Genomic DNA, 23,610 nt, shown 5'->3' on the forward strand with positions numbered 1-23,610 from the left:
CATGTTCTCCAAACATGGATCGAAACTCCGCCAAAAAAGCCTCCAGATTATCCAATATTGGATCTCGTCGTTCAAGAAAAGATGAAAACCATGACAATGCTGAACCTGAAAGAAGTGTACCAATGAATCTAACTTGTGACCCTGGAGTTGGATAGCTCTGGGGTTGAAGTTCAATTACTAGTTGGACCTGATTGATGAATCCTCGAAACTTGGATCTGGTACCATCAAACTTCTCGGGCAAGGCAACTCTCGGTTCTCTAACACTCGAAGGGTGTTCCATTCTGGGAGAAGGGACATGGTTTGGTGTAGATGTTGAAGCAGCCCCAATCATCTCTATATCTTCACTTCCTACCATTCTTGTTGCTCCTTGTGGTGGTAAATTGAGTTGATGCATCGCAAGCATTAACTCCCTCAATTGCTCTTGCATCTGTGCCATTGCACTCTTCATTTCAACAAGCTCTGCCATAGTAGCACTTAGAAAAGAGAAGATGTCTAATAACGCTCAAAACAAATAGAAGAGAGGAATTGATAACAAAGAAAATACTAAGAACAATATCAGTTTAAAAGAGGGTAATCCGCAACTTCTAATGCGCTTATGTCTTATCAAGAAAAAGGGGTAATCCACTCTTAATCAAGAAAAGACAAAGCTCTGATATTGTAAGTGTACTCTTGTCAATCTGTCAAGGACAAGAACTCGATGAAAGCTAAAGAGTAAGTGAGACTTTTCTCAAAAAGAAATAGGACAAAATAGAAATATGTATATTAAGAAAGAAACTGGAATGGCTATTGCCAAAATACAAGAAAACTAGAGACCCTTGAAACTAGACTAGAAGCAAGAAAGGAGTTGACAAGAGTGAAGAGGGCTTCACTCTTGCCTCTATATATACTATCTAACTAGAAGCCACGTGGCGATGTTCTATAAGACCTCCAATATATGTTGACTTTCTAGGCCACATGCCTTTGCTTGCAAGGCAAGTTTTCTATGGATGGACCACGTAGTTAGCTTGTTCTTTAAGCTTCCAACATGTGTGGCACATGGCTAACTTGTTGACCAAGTTTCTAACCTAAAAGTCAACTATAGACTCCTATAAAGTCAAAGCAGCGTCTATGAAGCTTCTAAGAAGCTTCTCTAGAAGATATTACACAATTAACCTACTTTTATCTACTTTTACATACTTTTATCTATTCATATAGGTAATTATATGTATGTCCGTGACAGAGGATCAGGAAGAGATAACAACAAGTCCTTCACATCATCCTTCAAGCCCCAATAAAACTGACTCACCAACGCCTCTTCACCCCAATTAATGTCACTTGCCAATTGTCTGAAATCCGAGGCATAGACTGATGCAGAGCGTGTTCCTTGTCGTAGCGATCGGATCTTTGTTGTAGCCCATCGAACTTTATCATGCTCGCCAAATGCTTCTGCAAACGCCTCCAAGAACGTTTCGAAGTTGTTCAGGATTGGCGATCGCTTCTCAAACAAGGGAGTAAACCAAGACAGAGCTTGTGCTGTAAGCAAGGTTCCAACAAGTCCAACACACGCTTCCTCCATCGGATAACGTTCGGGCTGTAAAATTGTTATCAACCTGATTTGGTTGACAAAACCTCGAAACTTGGAACGAGTTCCATCAAACTTATCCGGAAGACTAACTCGAGGCTCCTTTCGTTGTAGGACTACTCGATCTTGTTGAAATGGAGGTAGAACTGCTTCTTCTGGCGCAGAAGTTTGAGGCTGATATGCTTTAGATGGCGCTATCCCAGATGCTTCATTGTTATGGAGTCCTACCATGACTCCTTCGATCTCTGTTGTCCTATGTGACAACGAGGCAAGAGCATTTATGATGGCGTCTAGTTTGGATTCCAAACTTTCAGCCCTTTTAACGTCTTAACCTTCGGCTAACCTTCAAAAAGAAGAAAAAAGAGTTTTGACAAGATGACAATATTGGTTCAGAGGAGAGTACTCCGCAACCTCTAAAACGCCTTAAGACTCCAAGATGAGGGATAATCCACTCTCTCCAAGAAGAATAAGGCTCCAATATTGAGAAAGAAGAGATATCAGTTTAGAGGAGGGTAATCCGCAACCTCTAAAACACTAGCACACCTTCAAGAAGAGGGGTAATCCACTCTCTAACAAGAAGGAACTAGCTCTGATACCAGTGAAAATGCAGTCTCGACAAATTGTCACGGACACAAAATACAGACTTGAAATCTAACAAGAAGTTCAAGAAGAAGTGGCAGAACTAGATTAAACAGATGAGTACAAGAACAACACCAGAAAGGTGAGCTAGAACTCCAAGAGATGTATTGTCGAGACTGAAGAACCCTTCAGCCTCGACTCCTATATATACTACTGAATAGGAAGCTTCTCGAGCTACTTCCGCTAACTAGGACGCTTCTCCAACAACTTCTACTAATTAGGAAACTTCTCGAGCAACTTCCTAGAATCTATCAGAATATTTTAGAACCTTCTAAAAATATTCTAGAACCTTCTAAGAGAATCTTTAGGGAATATTCTAAGAATCTTCTAGAACCTTCTAAAGGAATCTTTAGAGAATCTTTAGAGAATATTCTAGAAGAATATTCGAAGAATCTTCCAATGTATGTCCATGACACTGGGTGATGGATATTCTGTATCAAAATGACCTTGTCCCTTACAATTATTAAACCATACATTAGGTCTTATATTAGAAGGCTTATATTGTTTCTCCTTATCTTTAGCCAAATTCACGGCCAATTCTTCAATTTTCTTTGTTAGATTTAATAACAAGGCTTCATTTGGATCTTTAACTGTTGTATTTGTGAACAACTCCGGTTGTTGATAGGTTGGCGATGTAAAATAAGGTGTCATCATTATTGGTACTATTGCTTGGAGTGGTGTAGCATTAATTGATTGTTGTAACATAACATTCTTTACATTGGAGGCAGCCATTTGTGGATAATTATCCATCGATACATTTTTTAGTTATATTTGTTGGCTTTCTGAACTTAAAATCATCGTGGCTCTCACTGTTAACAATTGGTCATAATGATATTCTTTCCACACCTTTGTTCGTGCTAACGATGCCTCTATTGTAGCTGGTCAAGCCTCTTTTATAAATATTTTTAATTTTGGTTGATGCTAACCGTTAATTAATATCGACAATATAAACGCATCTAACATTTGATTATTTGACCATTTACAAAGTATATCCGTAATCCGGCCTTAATAAGACTCTACGGATTCTCCTACAAACATCGTGCTATTCATAAAACTTTCTCGAAGCTGATCTTCAAATCCAATTGGTCCAAAATGGATTAGGAAGGCATTCCTCAAGGCCTCGTAATTGAAAAATCTAGCCATTGGTTGCCGAATATACCATTCAAAAGCTATATCTTTTAAAGTTGCTGGTAACCATCTCAACCAAATGTCTTCAGTTCTACCATTATTAGTTATGTAGGCTGTCAAGAATTGAGATATATGGTGATTTGAATCAGAGCCCGACCAACCACTAAAAGTAGGTAATGGTGCCATACTTGTAGTTCGGTCTCCTACTGCTTTTATTTGTACTACAATTGGTACTTCAAGCACTTCCGCAGCCATTGGTGTTATCACTGGTCTCCTTACTATTTGAATCTGAATTTTCTTCCTTTGGTTTTTCTTGGACTTGCAATTCCTTTTTGTCATTCCCGTAGGCTATTTTTTATGCATAATCGCTCTTATCTTTCTTTCGCTTCTTGTTTATATCTTTGATAATGCTCCCCCTTGTGATTATCACTCATAATCTTTCATTCTTCTTTACAAAATCAATATTGCCTTGAATTATAACTCACATATTTGTAATCCTAAAACTGGTTTTATCTCACGTTCTCATTAAATATATAATTCCATCTCTCATACAATCAATTTATAATATTTCATATTGTTATCATTTCTCCAACAGCGGTGCCAAAATTTTGTTCTTGTTATGTTCAAGCTTCAGTAGACCAAAGCAATTGAACTAATAGAGATAGATTCGAACAAGAGGAAAGACTGATTATATGAATTGGGTCTGTTAGTGTCACAATTGACTGTATTCTAGCTATCTAAAATCAAATATCAAACTATAAAATATCGAGGCTTACTACTTCTATCTTAATTTAACCCATAATCCATTCTACGATTATCAATTCAACAATACTTCTCTCAATCACCATTCTTCATAAGCAAATAATAAAGAAAACAAAGAAGTAGCACCAAGCTTATCTCAGCTTACGACTCTCAATCTGGCCCTTGGCTTATGACTCTCAGTTTGATTCTCGGCTTACGACTCTTAGTTTGGCCCTCTGTCTCTCTTTCCTCAACTTATTTATCCTACCAAAAGATGATCCATCGGCCAGCAGATTCCAAAGGTTATGACCCTTTGAATTCTTAACCATTTATTCTACTAACAACCTACTGTTACTAGCTAAACTGCCTAAGCATCAGTCTAGTTCTCAAAGTTGTCAATAACCAACCAATAACTTACTACAAAGTTTATTTACCTATTCTAAAAGCAACTATGTTCATAATCCAAAGTACCAACAAAGATGGTCTTTGCAGCCAATCTACCATAATTTTATCAAAGAAAAAAAAAAAAAATTGTTATCTACATAGCTTTATTGTATAAGCACAAAAGCTCAAAAATTCAAAAGCAAGAAAAAACAAGAGAGATTCCTTAATACTTCAATTGTAAAGTCACTAAAGTAATAGAAGTGATTTAGAAGCAATGACAATGAGAAAACAAAGAATAGAAGGGAGGTTACTTGAAGGAATTGACGTTGGAACAATTATTTGCCACAACCACAAGCATATTCTTATAAACTTAGAATCCTCTATACCTCAGCTCTACCTCAATACAACAATAAATCATAAATCATCCAATAAAATATTTCAACCTAAAAATACTACAACATTATATTAGAAGAGCTCCAACAATCAAAAAAACAAAAAAAACAACAACGAGTAGATCAAAATATATTTTGTTTACAAAGATTTAATAACCAAAAACCAAAGACAAATTCACAAAAAATATACTACAAAATACTTTCGTGATAATTATAGAGTTCTTAAGATTAGTCCAATACATCCAAGAAAATTGATAGAGAAAAAAAAGATTGAGCTACACCAAAATTTTATCTTTGCAATTGTCCTTAGAAGCCAAAAATCTTAATATTAGGTAGATTAATATATGCATAGCTCAAAATTTGTTAACTCAATTTGTACTAGCTTAATACTCTAACCTATTATAAGTATCCATCACAAACATATTGTGATGGATATATACATTTATCCCAATAGTTACTTATATGATTAGATAGAAATACATAAATATAGATTAATTTTACAAAGTCTTCTAGAGAAGCTTCATAGAAGCTTTATAGATGCAGTTTTGACTTTAGATGTATTTGTAGGTTAGAAACTTGGCCAATAAGTTAAGTACATGTTGATAGCTTACGGAACAAGTTAACTCCATGTAGTAGCTTGTGAAACAAATTAACTATGTGGTGCATACATAAATAACTTGCCTTGCAAGTTAAAACATGTGGCTAGCAAAGTCAACACGTTTTGAAGGTCCTATAGGACATTGCCAAGTAGTTCCTAATTAAGAGTATATATAGAGACAAGAATAAAGTTTTTTTTTTATTCTTATCAATGCCTTTCTAGTCTTTAGTCTTGTTTCAAGTCTTTCTAGTTTTTTTTATTTTTGGCAATAGCCATTTCAATTCAATATTATATCATCTTTGAGTGACTTTCTAGTTTTTTTTAATGACACAAGAGTATATTGAGGATTTTCTTTCTTCAAGATTCCTGTCCTTGATAGTTTGACAAGAGTGCTAATATATTGTTTCTGTCTTGTTTTAAAAGTGAGTGGATTATCCTACTTCTATTGTTGCATTTTGAAGGTTGTGGACTATCTACCTTTAAACAAAAAATCTTATTTTCTAACATTGATTTTTTCCTTAAAGAAAGTAGATTATCCCTCTTTGTAGAAATTTTTAATAAAGATTGCAAATTACCTTCCTCTAATTTATTTTTTTTGGATTTGTTTGAATTATCTATAGAAAGAAAGATTATGGATGCTACTTCTAACGGAAGTGAGAATAGATTTGTAAGTATTACAGATCTTCATGAGCTTGTTAATATTTTGAGGGTAGAAATTTCACACATTACCAACATCAACTAAAAGAGCACTACTTCTATACCTATGGAAGAAGTCCACAGTCTATGTTAAGAAATTGTGCAACTGAAGAAAATAAGTCGATCAACCTTACAACCAAATTCAAGGGGTCTTGCTTCTACAAGCTCAAGAGAGGTAAAAATTAGTATGTCCAAGAAGTTTGATGGAACAAGATCAAAATTTCAAAGATTTTTATAACAAATTAAGTTCTATTTAAGATCATATCCTTTCCAATATACAGATGGATTTATTCAAGTTGGCTTCATAGATGCACTTCTATCTCGAAGTATTCTTTCTTGGTTTGCACTTTTGATGGAAAAAAATTCATTACTTCTTTATGATATAAATTCATTCTTTGAAGTATTTACAGCCATATTTGGAAAAAGAGATGGAGAACGAGAAGCAGAGATCAAATTCTTATCTTTACAACAAAGATCACAATCAGCCATCACATATGCTATTGAATTCCAAAATCTCACTTGCGACATGGACTGAAATGATAAAGCACTTATCAATGAATTTTGATATGGATTCAAGGATAGTATCAAAGATTTGTTATTAACAATGCCAAAAGCAAAATCTTTGGAATAATTTATTCCTCAAGCCATTACATGCGACAATCAATTATTTGAAAGGCGTCAAGAATAAAGACTTGGCTAAAGAAGAACAAGTCAAGCTATGGTAGTAGCTCCCAAGTTTTTTGAAATGTATTCATCAAGGTCAGAATAATGCAAATTGATATGATACGTTTTAAATGTCTCACGGAGCAAAAAAAAGACTCAATGTTATTAAAAAGATTTATGTTTATATTGTGGAGAAGCTAAGCATACTTCTCAATATTATCCAAAGAAGCAACACAATTACAAAATGAAGAGCACAATTACCAAAGAAGATAATATTTCGGAAAATAAATTTTTTTCAACTACAATAGGGACCGTGCAATTGGAATCACGTGCAATACCTAGTAAAGGTCCTATTCTCTCTTCACGCTCTTCACCTTGTTTTATAAAAGATGTATGTTTAGGACCTAAAAATCACAAAGTCCTTACCTTATTAGATTCAAGAGCGTCAACCTCTTTTATAGATGAAGATTTTATCAAAAATCAAAAAATAACTTTAGTCAAGAAAACTAAATCTGTACATGTAGAATTCATAGATGGTTATTTGGTGTTCTTTGGAAATGTTATCCATGAGACTATTCTTTTAGATGTAGCAATTAAAGATCATAATAATATAGTAATATTTAATATTACAAGATCTCTCTCCAATCTAGTTATTTTAGGATTATCATAGCTAAAAAAATATAACCTTCAAATAAATTAAATTTCTTTTAACCTTAATTTTTATAATAGTATAATTTAAGATTGGATTAGTGAAGTAGAAGTACATAAGTCTAATACATCCAAAACTTTATTAGTATGTATAACTTTTATGTATGCTTTAAAAGAAGGATCATCTTTTATTATATATGCTATGCTTATTTCTAATGGTGGAAAAATATCAAGTAGTATTCCTAGCCAATATTAAGAATTCTAAGATGTTTCTGAAAAATAAAATAAAATAAAATAAAATAAAAAAACAAAAAAAAAAACAAATATTCTTCCAGAGCATCCACCTTATGACTATTCAATTAATCTGCAAAAAAGAGCTCAACCACCATTCAGACTAATCTATAGCTTATTATAGAATGAGTTGATTGCATTAAAGGAGTATATTAATGAAAACTTAGCAAAGAACTTCATACACCATTCTAAATCTCTAACCAGCTCCAATCTTATTTGTGAAGAAGAAAGATGGATCTCTACGGATGTAAATGGATTATCAAGGATTCAATAAGATCACCATCAAAAATAGCTATCCTTTGCCTTTGATTTCATGACTTCTTAACTAATTCAATTCAATCAAGAAAAGATCTATACTAAAATAGATTTATGAAGAGCATACAACTGAGTTCGTATCAAAGAAGGAGATGAATAGAAGACTACTTTTCGAACTAGGTATGGACATTTTGAATATAATGTCATGCCTTTTGGACTAGCTGCTTTTCAATATCTTATGAATGATATTTTTTATGAGTTTCTAGATGATTTTGTCATTTGTTATTTAGACGATATTCTAATCTACTTTAAAAACATAGAAGAACATGAACTTTATGTTCATTACGTGTTACAGAAACTTAGAGATATAGGATTATATGCCAAGTTGCAAAAGAGTGTATTCCATACTATTCACATTGACTTTTTAAGGGACATCATTTCTAATGAAGGTCTTATGATGGATCCCAAGAAGGTCCAAAATATTATAGATTGGAAGATTTCAAAAATAATATAAGATGTGCAATGCTTTTTGGGCTTTGCTAATTACTACCAAATCTTCATCAAGAACTTTTTTCAAGTTACAAATCCACTTACATGTTTGACTTGTAAAGACAAATTTGAATGGAATAAAGAAGCAAAAGCATCATTTCATGCTTTAAAGAAGGAGTTTACTTCTACATTAATCTTGTATTGCATCAACTTCTATAAGTCATTTTTTATAAAAACAGATATGTTAGACTTTGCTATAGATGCCGTGATGTCACAAATGAGAATATTTTTTTTTGTGTCATAAGACTTAAAGGAAGTATTCTTGTGTTATAGGATTTGGAAGAAGTATCTATTTCTAAATGTTCTTATCTTGTACCAAAAGAAGGAAATGCATCTTTTAATCAACAAAGAGTGATTTTCTTGAAGTCCAAGTATTTTCATCTTCAAGCAACAAAATCAACATTAAATGTTGATTCAATCTTTCTCAAGCAAATTCAATCAAGTATGTCCTCTGATCTTCTTGTTCATGATATCAAGAATACTTCTTTTAAGTGCTATGACACTTCAAAGTTTCAATTTAAAAACAACCTACTATATTTCAAAGATCACTTATATATTTTAGAAGGCAAGGCACGATTACATCCTTCAAGCTCATCATGATTTTCTAGCAGCCTGATATTTTGGATACAACAAGACTTTGAAACTAATATCAATAGATTTTTGGTGGCCTCAAATGTAAAAAGTAGATAAAAGACTTTTTACAATCATGCAATACTTGCTCAAGATCCAAAACTCCTCGCCATCAACCTTATAGACTTCTTCAACCATTATCATTCCAGAACAACCATAGTCTTTTGTTATTATGGATTTTATCACGGATATTACAATCTCATGTTCATATGATTTTATATTTATAATTGTAGATTGCTTCATCAAAATGGTATATTTTGTACCATGTACAAAATCTATTTTAGGTGAAGAAATAGCCAAGCTTTTTATTGACAATATCTATTGCTATCATGGATTGCCAAAGGATATTATATCAGATAGGAAGACTCAACTTATATAAAGATTTTAGAGAACCCTGTTCAAGCTCTCTTTGGCTTTTCATTCTCAAACTGATGGGCAAATAGAATCGGTGAATCAAGTTTTAGAGCAATATTTGAGGTGTACCATCAACTATTATAAAAATGATTGGACAACTCTTCTGCCATATGCAGAGTTTATATACGATAATTCAATACATTCTTCTATTCAACAAATACCTTTCTTTGCTAATTATGGTTATCATCCACAACTTAATACTTTTAACTTTTCAAATGTTAATAATCCTAGAGCAAAAGATTTAACAAACCATTTTTCAGAGCTACATATAACAATAAAGATATAATTAAAAGAAGTTCAAGAACAACAAAAGACCAATGTAGTTGTGTATTACAAGGAGCAATGACAATTCAACGTAGGTGACAAGGTATGGTTACTTTGTCGCAATATCAAGACTACTCATCTTTGTGATAAGTTGGACTATCATAGGCTAGAATCTTTTCATATTTGTGAACAAATCAATCTTGTTGCTTATTGATTACATCTATTGGAGTCTATGAAGATCCACCTTATATTTCACATATCTCTTCTTGAGTCATATAGGAAAGTGAATATCTTAGAAAGAAGACAAATGCCACCTCCTACTATAGAAGTGAGTAATAATCAAGAGTTTAAGGTAGAAGAAGTCTTAGATTTAACGCGGTGCTGAAATAGATTGAAATATCTTGTTCATTAGCATGGATATGATATTAGTAAACGTACATGGGAACCAACAAAGAATCTTGCAAATGTAATAAAGAAGATTGAGGCCTTTTATCAATGACATCCATCAAAACTAAGATGAAGAATTGTAAAGATCCATGAAAGATGATGACGGCTCCTCGTAGAACTCGACTCTAGAAGGAGAGGTAATATCATGGATATATACATTTATCTCAATATTTACTTATATGATTAGGTAGAAGTAGGTAATTTTAGATTAATTTCATAAAGTCTTTTAAAGAAGCTTTATAGATGAGGTTTTGACTTTACATGTGTTTGTAGGTTAGAAACTTTGTCAACAAATTAACCACGTATTGGTAGCTTGTAGAACAAGTTAACTCCATGTTGAAGCTTATGGAACAAGCTAACTATGTGGCTCATACATAGATAACTTGCCTTGCAAGTTAAGACATGTGGCTAGCAAATTCAACACGTTTTGGAGGTCCTGTAGGACATTTCTACATAGCTCTTAGTTAAGAGTATATATGGAGGCAAAAGTGAAGCCTTTTTTACTTTTATTAATGCCTTTCTAGTCCTTAGTCTTATTTCAAGACTTTCTAGTCTTCTTCTTTTTGGCAATAGTCACTCTAGTTTAATATTATATCATCTTTGAGTGACTTTTGAGTTCTTTTCAATGATACAAGACTGTATTGAGGATTTTCTTTCTTTGAGTTTCATCTCCTTGACAGTATGTCATACATGATATACCATATGTTATATGCCAGATGGTCTTTAAGCATAATATGATAGTTGTTGCTATACCTAATATTATATTTAATATAGAATTTATATTCATATCTATATCTAGTATGATATTCAACTCATATAATATTAAAATCTTAACTATTCTAAATTTGCTCTAAATATTTTAAATATATTAAAAATGATGTTAAATTCATGCCTTTAAGATAACTTCTATATTGAGAATTTCTATTAGATTTCCTATACTAACTATATTTTCTCTATTAAGACTATTTTATCTATATCTAAAATCTTCTAAACTAATTGTCACCTAATAATTAAAATTTGGTATTTCAAATGCAATCTTTTATTCTTAAAACAATTAAAAATTAAATTTGATGATTCACAATTTGTCACAATCAAAGTCCAATGAAAAAACAGTATCCAACTAACACAACTACTACATCCAAAGTATGTACAAAACCAAATAAGGTTGTTATACAAACTTTCTTTATCATTGCCTTGACAACTAAGATGAATAACAACTACTCCATTGCAAATTAAATCTAGTACAACAATTGCCTAGAGTATTACAAACACTACTCAATAATACTATGTCTAACTTCAAGAACCAAAGAACAAGAAAGTATGCAACCACCACTATGACTCAGCTCATTAAGCTACTAGCTAAACAAAATAAAAATAAAAAACCGACAACAATGAGATCATGTTAAACTCTTAAATCTGAGAGAGAAGAAAAAATGAGAGCACTCTCTTATTAAGTTCCAAACTACTATTGATAGACCTTCTTTTGTAAAAATTAGAGATCCCTCTTTTCAATCGCAAAGCTGCATTGTCTTGTCCAAGTATCAAAAATCTATTATGCTTATTAGGACTCCAAATTCAATTAAAACTTACACAAAATTTATTTGAACCCTTATAAATTGCAGCTCAAAAATCAAAAATATGCTTAATAAGATACTATTAATTCTTTTTAATGGTTGTCATATATTGCAAATACTTAATTACTAATTACTTACAATTATAGTTTATAACATAAAAAAATAGAATAATCACCATTTTGCATCACTAACAAGTTAATAAAACAATTGGATTTGTAAGCAAGTTATGATTAATAATGTGAAACTTCAAAAATGACTTAGAAAAAAGAGAAAATATTATAATTCTTTCTAATACTAAAAATAAGAAAAAGTAGTAAGAAGATTTTTTTTTTTTTTTTTTTTTTAAATGTTTCTCATCAAACCAAAAATACTATAAGCTCTTAAAATTTGTCATAAAAAACAATAAGTACACAATATTAGAAAAAATTAAACTAAAAAAGAAAATTAAATAAATAAAATCAATAATATATATAGTATTGTACATTGCTTGAGCTCATTTGATATCTACAAGCCAAAGAAAGCATAATATTGGAAAATTTTAAGCCAAAGGGTACACAACTCTGTACCAAACTCAAATTAAATTTTGTATTAGAATTCCATTAGAATTCCACAACTTAAGCATCATTCTGCAATGACAACTATTAGAAAGAATTAATAGTATCTTTCCAGAAGTTTTGTATAGACAGTATCTTTTTAGAAGTTAGTAGTATCTTTTGTATGTTAACAGTATCTTTGTAGAAGTTAATAATATCTTATGTGTGTTAAAAATATCTTTCTAGAAGTTGGTAGAAGTGTTAAATATGCAAATTTTGATTTTTGATAGATAAAACATTGAATTAACTTTTCTTTTTGCTTTATTTTTGATAAAAATGATGAGGCATGCAACCAATCAAAGAATGTTTTTATCTCTTTCAATTTGTCTCCTAAGTTGTCTTATATAATATTCATATACATATTTAAGATTGTAGAAAGAATATAACTACATAGATGGTGATATTTTTTGGATATAAAATGATTACACCATTGTATTAATTAGTTCTAATCTAAATTATTAAAAAAACTAGTAAGAACCTTTAAATATTTTTTATTAGATTATATATATATGTGTAATATTATAAGAATTTTCATGCAATTTCACGTCATTGATCATCTTTTAGAAATTACAATCTTAATCTATTTATTGCTAAAATAAAAAAAAAAAATTGATCATGCATAATTTTAGAATAGTAAATAAATTGATTGCAAATATTTTAATCTCATGCACTTCTCTAAAAAATATAATTGCATCTTTATAAAATATAATTTTCTACAATCTCACTACATGTCAATAAGTAAATAAATAAATAAATAAAATCAAGAATTGAATTTTAGTACCAAATATTTACCAAGTAACTTCGACTTTCTCCATCCTAATTATCATTTTATGTGCAACCATCGGACTTCAATTTCAAAACATAGTTCGATGGAAGTACCAATTTATGCACTTTAAACAACTTGAGGTATTGCCTTTACATCTACTTAAGGTATTGACGAATCATCAATTCGAATCTTCGGTTGCCTCAAGCATGACCACATATGAACAAAGGTTCTCCACATCCCACATAATGCTATTACCAATTCGCTGACCCAAATTATGTAACGTCCAAATTGGAAGGGACAGGACAAGAAGCCCATTTGATGATTGTAACCAAAGACTCTAATCTAAATAAAAACTGGATCTCCAAAAACCACCTTTTCTGCAGTATCTTAAACAGTAACCTTCTAATGAGGACGAAACTTCAACTCCAAGAGCAGCCTTGCATGACGATGCTGTATGCCTCCTTGAATCTTCAATATTGGGCATAGTGTGCAGGGAATCGACAATCCGTCGATTGCAAGCTGTAGTTGTGGCCAGGTGGACGAAGAGACCAAAATGGTTACTTCTACCTTGAAATCTATTACATTAGTGATGAGGACCATAATCCCCAGTACCTAATCTGACCAGATCCAACCTGATCTGGACTAGACTAACAGAGCAATATCTTAGCTTCTCCGAATTGATCAAAAAGCTTTATCCTAGAGGTATCCAATACCGATACTTCCCACTGCCCATCGAAAACTAAGGGCAGGAAGTATAACACACAAGCTAAGTACTGGAGTGGGAAGTAATGCTTTAAAAGGAAGCCACAAATATAAATCCAGACGAGTATCAAATTCTGTACATGAAACTATCATTACATAGTATTATTCGCTACCTCCTAGTTGCGCGTCATTAATCAGAAGAACGTCAGCCCCAACAGTCCTCCAGGGGTGTCGCGTGGTCAAGAGAGTTCAAAACCTGTGTTTGATTTTATAGCATACCGCAACTTTTCCCTCAAGGTGCTTGCTCTCTTGTACGTAGGAAGCTGGACGCAAGTACCGAAGTGAAGATTATTAAGCGATTAAAGAGAATGCAATCTTCATAATATTAGGAATTAGGAAAGTTCAGAGGCGTTGCTGTACTTCAGACATTAATGCAATTTCCTAAATTATTCAGTACCTCAGGAAATGTGGAAAGTCTGGAGAAATTCATTCATTGCATAGGATCTGAAAAGAAGTGATACCACTCTGAACCTAAATAGAAACTCAAACCATACCTTCAACGTGTTGTAACAAGTAGAAGCAGATGGCAAACGATCCACATCTTGACCACCAATAACAGCCCACACTGATGCCTCGCACGCTACCTAAAAATGTTGAGTTAGTTCAGTGAGAGGAGAATTGTACAAAACGTAGAAATAACTTTCCTAGATGATATCTTGAAATTGTAAGCATGACCAACTCCATAACATGTGAATTCGTCAGTCAATAAAAATAGTGATTATCACAAGAATGAAGTAAAATTTAAAAAGTACCTTTTTCAAATATAATAATTAAGAGTCTTCAAGGGACACAACAATCCTGAAACTAAAACAACGAGGCCGCTAGAGAGGTCGGCAAATATGGTAATATGAGATTCAGGGAGTTTTACCTTGTGTATGGTGAAGGCAGGTTGCAGATGTTTAAAACCAAGAAGAGGTGCTCTAGAACAGCTGGTTACAAACTTTAAAAGTGCACATCTTTCTTCTCCTTCAAGACCTCTAACCACCTGCGCAATGCAAATACAGTCTTCTTACAAGTCACTAACAGTAACTAATGCCAAAGTCCCTTCACTTAAGTGGATATATGAAATAAAAAATAACAGTAATAATTTTAAGGTTGAAAGTTTAAAAAGACAAAAAAGAAAAAGAAGAAGAAGAGAGAATTTGCCATGACTCAGAAAATCGAAACGAAAGGTGTGATTAATTACGCACCTCCCAGAACATTTTAATTGTTCGACTAGACTCAGTGTAGCCACCAGTATAACGAGTATGCACACGTAAGTCATCCACATCAAAATCGTGGTCGCCACCTGACAGCAGCTATGCTAGCCCCCACGGTACAAACCACAGGCGTCAGCAACGACACTAAGGAAAGCCTTCAAATCCATGCAAGCAAAGTGGGTCATTTGAGGTTCAAAATCAGTTGCAAAAACTTGCTTCTCTTCACTCAGGTCAAAAGGACAGTACAAAAATGTTCTGTAACTCAAGAATTTGCAATTTAACTTCATAGCCATTTTCAACTTCTGCAGCTAATAATCCCACTATCTATGGTGAAGACTCAAGTTTACAAATCAAGAAGCACATAAAGAATCAGATAATCTCACCTGATTAAATTCCTTGGCGTTGAAAAGACGAAGCCATTGAGGATCGATCAAGTCTGCCATGCCTCTCGCAAATGCGGTTATTAACGGTCTCATCTGCAATAATGAAACGATTACTTACAGTACCACTCAATGCAAATAGTCTAAAAAATCATGTACTGAAGACAACAGTCTAAACTGACAGAATTAGAGTGCCAGATCTAATTACGGAAACTAAGAATTGGATCGAACCAAGTGGAAACACATGGTTCAACTTACCTGCTGGTTAAGTTTGTAGTCAGCCATAGCATGAACATACTGCAGTTTGTTTTCGTTTGTTACAGGGATGTCTGCACCACCAGGTCGCAACTCCACAGTAGAATGCTTCCCAAATAACTCTTCTGTTACAGTAAAATCCAATGCTAGGTCCCGAGCATCTCCTTCATAGTGCTGTAATCACGTGAGTTGAAAGGTGAGAAAGTAGTCAAATAAAAACAGAACTTAAATCTCCTAGTAAACAGAAAATTGGAACTTATAAATTGCTTTATAGTGCATCAAATTCCACTAAATGAGCTGAAAGCTATTTAACATAATGATTCAGTTCAGAAAGAACTCACAGCACATCTATAACAACGGGGTTGTTTGGACGAATTCTAACTACCCAGGCCAGATATCCCATTTATTTAATAGAGGATCGAGGAACTGAACGAAAGGTAAACATGCTCAGGCTCCAGTAGATGCTGATTTAGCATGTTAACAAAAAAAACCTCTACATCATGGAGTATGAAAACGGAGGGATACCTTGAGATAGACAAGATTGCGGTGAAGCTCTGCATCTAAACTCGAAAGCTCATCAAGAAAGCTATATCGGCCCAAAATCTTTGAAACAAAGAGTGGGGAGAAGGAATATTCTAACAAAATTCCTTCATACAATGCTTTCCCAACAATGCGTCCTAGAAACTCTAGCATTCGTAGTCCATGACCGAGACTCGCAGCAGCAGCGTGAGGAAAAAGCAAGCCCTCCTCTGTCGCTGTTTGAACAAAAAGACCATATCTGCATACAGCAATATAATCAGCTGACAAATTCGTGCCTGCTCTCCAAAATGTAGTTCAGGTCAGCAACCCACTGCACTTTCAAATAAATCTGTTCAAAAAGAGTGTTAATACATAAGAAGATCGCCTGAAGTCAAACAGTTACCCTGGATCAAAAGCTGCCTTGGCGAGGTCAGTAAGAAACTCTTTAAACAATCCACCATAGTCAAGACCTGCCTCTGCAAGTCCAAGCTCGTTCACAAAAGAAACATTTATACAGCACTTCAGCTTAGGGCCCAGCGCGTTCAGTTGAGAAAACCCATCCTCAACAATATGGTCCCGTCGCACAGCTATCTCGGTAGTTCCTGGTCCTGGACCTACGGCCTCCCCTCCCATCCTCTTCAGCAGCTTGTCGCTTCGAACAAACTCACGGAAAATCTGTACCCTGAACCCAAAAAGAAAGAATACTGTATCAACAAAAACCTTGCTTAAACAATCCAATTATATATATTTCAACAACTTACTGAATGTGCGTACACTCGGGACTCATTTGGAGTTTATAACGGCATAAATTGTGATTATAAAAGAGGATTACCGTTCTTCAAATGGAAGAACATGAGGAATCGTTGTCAGGATAGCCCCCAATGCTGGGGCCTGGGATGAGTCACCGCCGTTCTTCTCAAGCGCAACAGCAACCTCATGTGCTCTTGCTGCAGCAGCAGTAGGAGGTCTTGTAGCGACGGCTGGAGCAAGCCAAAGGTTTGGAGGACAGAAGCTGCGCCGGCAGTCCCTTTCATACAAAGACCTCAAACATTTGATTGCGACATCCATAAGCAGAGAATTCCTTCGCTTAAAAGTTGACAAAAACCCATAGTATACCATAGTGTTGAGCATGGCTGAAATAACCCTTTGTTGCTCTAGTGTGAAAGGTTCCTGCACATTTAAACAAGAAAGACATGAAAACAAACCCAAATGATGTGAGCTGTTACTTCCAATAAGTACAATCTCAAAAATGGGAGCAGATGCGGTCTATTTCAACAGAAAGAAACTACACACAATATTAAAACAGAACAGCCGTTACTACCGAAATGCACACGCTCAACAATCCACTACCTGATGCTCATAAAACTCTTCATCATCCAAAACAACGAGCAGGTGAGAATACGCTGCACAAAACAACAGCAGCACAGGTAGCACATTCTCGGGCACCCCTTCTGGACCCTTCTTTACAATATCCATTTCCGTGATTCGAGGTGCAAAATTATCTTCTGACTCCATACCTCTGCAAACGAAATGTAGCTATGTTAATCTACAGTGTCATACACCTGTTGTCAATTTTAATGCAAGAACATCGAATTCAACAGGGTCGTAATGGGTTAGTAAAAGGCCAAACCCTGCAGCCCTTCACTAGAAACTCACACTAACGTTTGAACAGTCCTCAACCCTCCATGATTCCCACCAAACCAATCCACCCAATACTCTGAAAAGAGTTAATTACATCATCAGTGCCAAACAAAGTAGTGCTAGAGAGCTGAAATCCAGCCACGGGATTGCAACAGATGATACCTAAGTCTTGCGAACATTTACCTAATTTCTTCCAAAATATCAAGAGGCCTACTTGATTCACCAACCCTGTTTGCCCAATTCGACATCCTCCTTAAATTTCCTCGACTTCCATCAGCTGATCGTCGAGCAGGTTCCAAATCAACGCCGACGTTCCCCCTATTAGATCCAATGTCAACTGATCTGCTTGCTTCTGTACGCCCATGTACAGCCCTTCTTGCTAGACTAGGGCCTTGCATTGACGTAACATGAGGTGACTCCAAAGGTATGCTCGTCTCAGAACGATCACTGATAAAAGTAGAACCCCAAGAACCAGTACCTCTCGACGTAGACCCTAGTTGGTCAGCTGACATTCTTGCAGCCATTGAAAGTGGTCGCTCAACAGGAGAGCGCTGTGGGGTGGACCTCACTCGATCGACTGACATTCTTGGTGGTACAATAGTCGACCGTTCAGGTGTTTGCGTAGACGAAACTCCTTCAAGAGACATTCTTCCAGGGATAAGTTCCTGCCTTCCAATGGTCCTACCTGTAGGGTTGTTGCCTCCAGTAAGGACATTATTATCACCAGCGAAACATGTTGAGCTTGACCGATTTCTCAATCCTAAAGCAGCAGCCCAACGACTGCCTGTGCTCCTCCTCCTCGGAATAAATGCTTCCTTCTCTGCTTTGATAGGTTGAGTTTCCAAATTTTGTTCATTATTAAAATCTCCGTGAAGATTTAAGTTTAACAGATGAGCCAAGCCTGGTGAGGTTTGAAGCCAGTCCCAAAGTTGAGGAAGTAATCCAGGAGTGAAGGCAAGTAGGTTAAGAATTGGTAGAGCCCCTCCGAAGGGGTTCAGAACTGCAAAAGCTGGCAACAAACTGGAATATAGTTTCGCTACGTCCGATAGACTGAAGAGCTTTCCCGTAACACCCTTCAGTGATCGTTGCGCAGTAGCTATAAACATCATAGGTGCGGAATCATTCAAAGCAGCTTCGTTCATGACTTGAAGAAGATGCCATTGCTGATGCAGAGGTCTGAGACTTTCCACAAGCAACTGGAAGATGATTGTCTCACGAGCTTTCGAGGTCTCGTTCCTGAGGAAGGCATTGGGGTGGATTAAAAACGCATCATGTGTTCCATTAACAGAAGAGACATAACTTATTTAAATACGAAGTGCTACACGAGACTTTCTTGAATATAAGTATCAGACATTCACACTTTCTTGAACCACTTCTTATAGATAGATCTCAAATTCAGAAAAATTCAGCGATGTGCGAACGGATGCACGTTCATCAAACCAAGAACATTATTCACTATAATATGCATTGCTCCGTACAGCTGCAGAAGCTACTTACCCAACCCCAACAGCTTTGGTATCCTCATCATCTCTGTCGTCTGCATCCTCCGCGGCATTCTTCTCAGCTTTCCTACGCTTTCTTGTAGTTTCGATCCATGGATTCAAGTCCTCTAAAAGGTAACATAGAGCTTGAACATAATCTTGACATACTAAACCATTCACGAACTGAAGACTGTCTTTCACGGTATGAGAAGCAAGGCATACTATATTGGATAAAGCCCATGCTGAAAGTGGCACACCCGCTAACTTGGAATCAACTTTTCCTTGAAATGATGGTAGACAAGGTAAAGCGGACGTAGCTGTTGCTATTCGGAGCAGATTTCTTATAGGCACCTGTATATTGAGAAAATACGCAAGGTCAGTGAAGCCATCTAGAATGCACCTACAAATGGCATTTAATGAGGGATTCACACGAGGAATCAGAACAGTCGGTTATGAACTTGCCAGATACAAGGAATGCCTAACCATACCATAAGATTGAATAGTCTCATATTTAATAACCGCAAGACCTAGTTAGTTACCGTGACTGACTAAAACAGGCGAATCAATATCAGCGTATCATGACCATCGAAGCAATTAGGAACCAATGGCTAAAATCTGTCTTTAGGATTATTGAATATACAAGAAATTCATGCATGTTCTATTCCCTCGAATCCAAGTCACGAAACTATAGTTTTTGAAAAAACAATGACAAACGTCGCACAACGAAATACACACCCCAAAAGACCGCAGGCATGGAAAAAGAGCTGTAGGGTGTTGCAAAGCTGGCAATAGCGGCTGCGGTAAACGTTGTGGTAGAAAAGGAATGGTGAGAATGTGCGCAGAAAATTGTGCTGCTGCTCTGTTTGCTGCAGACGTGTAGTCCTTCCGATCATTCGGATTCTCATCATTCTGTCCGTCTTTATCACACTCAGCAGATAGTACGAGCAGGGGTCTCAATGTAACTGTGATTATGCTTGCCGTGATTATAAACTTGTCTTTCTTCCCGCGGGGACGAACAAGTTGATCTTTAATGCCAGGAACTGGGAAATTTGCCAGTATATATGACCGAACAGCCAAGAATAGACCAGCGCTTCCACTTGCAAGCCACTCTAGCAGCCTCAGCACAACAAGCTCTGCCTTCCGTTTCCTGACCTCCTGCCCTGGCTCACCAAAGCACTTCCATGTACTACTATCCGTTAATGAAACCATCACTCGCATTGCTAATCCTGCTAAATTAGAACCTTCTTGTGCCATGTGATTTCTGTCCGTTCCTTTCTGGTCTGCTTCACGAACCCCATAACTCTCATTTTCTAAGGCAGCACAAGCAAGTCTGAGAAGTTGTCGTGCCTGATGCATCCATTTCGACATTTTATCCGGAAACCCAACCGATAGATCGCAGTAATTATATCGTACATCTGAAAACACATGATTTCCACGACAAGTAGAAATTAGCCAATCGTATTCATAATTATACATAACAAAATTGTCCTTCGTCTGAACTCGTAACGTGCACGTATGCATGATTTGGTAAGGTACATACTTAAAAAGAACAACGAGCGCGCACCTGGGTTTTGGATGCTCTGTAAGAGTAGCCGAAAACAAGTTGAGAGTCGGCCAGCATCTTCAGAGCTCTCTCGAATCTGATGAAGACTGAAACAACTTGAATGTCGTAAAATCATAAAGAGGGGACGCAGCATTTCATTTGAGATTGCGTCAGCAGAAATTGGAGATTGATTTTCAACACGTCGTGATAAGAATTGCTCATCCCAGTCTGCGCGAGCTTGAGCAGCAGCTTTTCGTGCGACGGTGCGACCCCTCCATATTCTCTGCGATCAGGAAAAAATGACCTTAGTGCCTACAAAGGAACCGCATCATTCAATAGAGGATGCGGACTTTCCAACCAACCGTACCTGAATAACCAAAGCCGATGCACCAGCCTGTTTGGCTAGAGAACGAATTGCTCTCTCTTGTGCCACTCGATCCAGCAACTCATCTCGAGTTTGCTCCTTTGCGCTGGCGCCTCGAAGAGACACCTGATTCAATAGTAAATAAGCATAAAAATATCAGAACAGCCTTCAGCTGATACAATCCTATCATCCCTCAGTGAATCCCAAATGCCTCCAACATGAAGCTCTTCATTATTAAGGTATCATGATATGTTCAAAGATGATACTGCAACCAAGAGCTGAAGAACCAAGTCCACAAGAATGGCGTGTCTCAACTAAAGGAGAAGCAATTAAGGAAAATAAAGAAATATTTTGATTTTCGAAGTGATCACAACTAACAAGAACCAATTTCTTCGTACAGTTCGTGCAAGAGCAATTCTTCTATGGACCATATAGATTGACTCAAAAACAGGCGATGTAGCTAGACCTAATAGGCAGAAAAAAGATGATTCGAGAAGTTTCCGGGGCATGAGGACGTGACAGGAGGAAGTAATTCCATTGCGAAACAGGACATGTTCAAAATAAACTAAAGCCATTTGTAGACACCTTAATTAATAAATGGTTATGAGATGGTGCGAGGATTATATCCATCGATCCTAGACAAGAGTCACATCTCACGACGTTGGCTAAAAATTCCATTAAATCGAAGAGAAGAAGACATGTACAACGCTGCGGATGTACTGCAACTCTCATCAGTAATTCAACTTGTCCCAGCAGCAAGACTAAATCAAGATTACCATTTGACAGAAAATTGTGCAAGTCGGATATCCTCATTACTACTGCAGTGACGAAGAACATGCGGAAACATGTATTCATTTTACGATCGAATGGAATTTCAGTCCCTTCAAACTACAGTAATCGTTAAAACTCATCATACGTAACATTATGGCTTAAAAACTACTGTCAACCCTTCCAAATTTCACTGCAACAACTTGGCAAAAACCTACTGTACAGAATATTGAATTCACATCAACATTTTCCAGGTGCAATATTAAGGAGGGCACGGAAAAAGACATTCACCTGGCGCCCTCTTGAAACATGCTGCATCGTTCCTTTAATCATATCCTCGTTTTCAAGCCCTTCATGACCGCATACAAACTCAAAGCGAACGAATTCCAAGGTGTCTTGGCAACCAGCCACTTCAATCACCGTAGAACAAAGAGGAGCCACGGATGCTTGTTGCTGAAGGGCCAGAGCTTAAAGCAAACAAAGAAATCGGAGATTCAAGCTGAAGGCACCGTGGACCACGGAACAGTTTATCGCAGTCACTCCACATCTAAAACCCCTGCTAGATGCAAAATAGAAGGCAAAAGCTGTCTCTTCCGCAAGCATCAACGGAATCCAACAGCAAACTTCACAACAGAAGCTCCCCTTCACATTCAACGAAAAAGGGCAACGTAACCACTGCGAACCAGCTGTCCGGCATAAACATTGAACTCCTCGCTTCGTCAATGCTCAGTGATCATATTAAATCCTCAACGCAACTCTTCTCCACTGATAATTCAATTTAACAGCACGTCGTATGCTCCCACGACACAACAGCGCTTCGCTAAATAAGCAAGCGCAACCCCTGATAACCACTCGAATAACCGCACAAACTTCTACCCAAACCACACCCGCCTTGGGAATCAGCTATCACAACAATGATACTAGGCTTCAGAAAAGAATTCCGCTACTACACCCCGCCCAATCGCCCGCACGCAGATGCAATGACAACAACGACACAGAGCAACAGAGAGATCGCACTGTCAAATTTTTGTGAATCAATTGGTGACCGGAAGTCACAAGGAAAGCCGCCTCCGAACTCCTAACTCCAGCACAGACAGACAGACACGCTTCCACTCAATCCGCGCAATCCGACACTGGAAGAGCACTACTGCGGCGACTCTGCAGAAAAAAATGAATAAACGCTCCTGTCGATCATAAAAAAAACTGAGAACCCGAATCCTGGCAACAAAATCCTGTCCCTGCCCTGGTTGTGGCGACACGGACGTCTCAATGTGTTCACGGAGAGCGAGAAGCCACCATATTCCACAACAGCAACAACCGAAAGGGATACGAAGGTAGAAATACCGTCATACACCAGAGACAACCAGATGCGTGCAACCAAGATGACACTCGTCTATTACGCTTGGCGAAAAAAAAAACAAAAAACAAAACAAAACAAAAAGCACAACAACGAAAAGAGAGAGAT

General features: G+C 36.2%; 1 protein-coding gene across 2 annotated transcripts; it reads right to left on the reverse strand.

The window, feature by feature from the left end:
• Nucleotides 1-13,332: 13,332 nt before the first annotated feature.
• On the reverse strand, nt 13,333-23,395 carry LOC112283820 (E3 ubiquitin-protein ligase UPL7). 2 transcript variants are annotated; one of them, XR_002970205.3, is made up of 16 exons: nt 22,437-22,975; nt 21,381-21,503; nt 21,035-21,296; nt 20,206-20,885; nt 19,487-19,821; nt 18,173-19,225; nt 17,699-17,867; nt 17,181-17,518; nt 16,752-17,030; nt 16,355-16,607; nt 15,833-16,003; nt 15,578-15,670; nt 15,186-15,298; nt 14,864-14,980; nt 14,490-14,579; nt 13,333-14,258 (listed from the first exon to the last, which is right to left on the reverse strand). XR_002970205.3 is itself a non-coding variant. In XM_024523040.3 (16 exons), exons 1-16 carry the CDS (start codon nt 22,476-22,478, stop codon nt 14,175-14,177), a joined length of 4,197 nt encoding a protein of 1,398 aa, XP_024378808.1. In that variant the 5' UTR covers nt 22,479-23,395; the 3' UTR covers nt 13,333-14,174. The 2 variants fall into 2 exon arrangements, 1 of the variants encoding a protein (XP_024378808.1); XM_024523040.3 differs by having other exon boundaries at nt 15,186-15,293; nt 22,437-23,395.
• Nucleotides 23,396-23,610: the final 215 nt, after the last annotated feature.

Source organism: Physcomitrium patens, chromosome 6 (assembly GCF_059467195.1).
Source record: "Physcomitrium patens ecotype Gransden chromosome 6, ASM5946719v1, whole genome shotgun sequence".
Lineage (NCBI taxonomy): Eukaryota > Viridiplantae > Streptophyta > Bryopsida > Funariales > Funariaceae > Physcomitrium > Physcomitrium patens.

Bases quoted from the DNA above. Each gene is read 5' to 3' on its own strand.
- LOC112283820 (XM_024523040.3), bottom strand. From the start codon at position 22,478: ATGATTAAAGGAACGATGCAGCATGTTTCAAGAGGGCGCCAG. The intron at 17,031-17,180 runs GTAATCCTCTTT...TTTTGGGTTCAG, and splicing joins GTTCTTCCATTTGAAGAACG to GGTACAGATTTTCCGTGAGT. The intron at 15,294-15,577 runs GTGAGATTATCT...GGGCTAGCATAG, and splicing joins ACGCCAAGGAATTTAATCAG to CTGCTGTCAGGTGGCGACCA.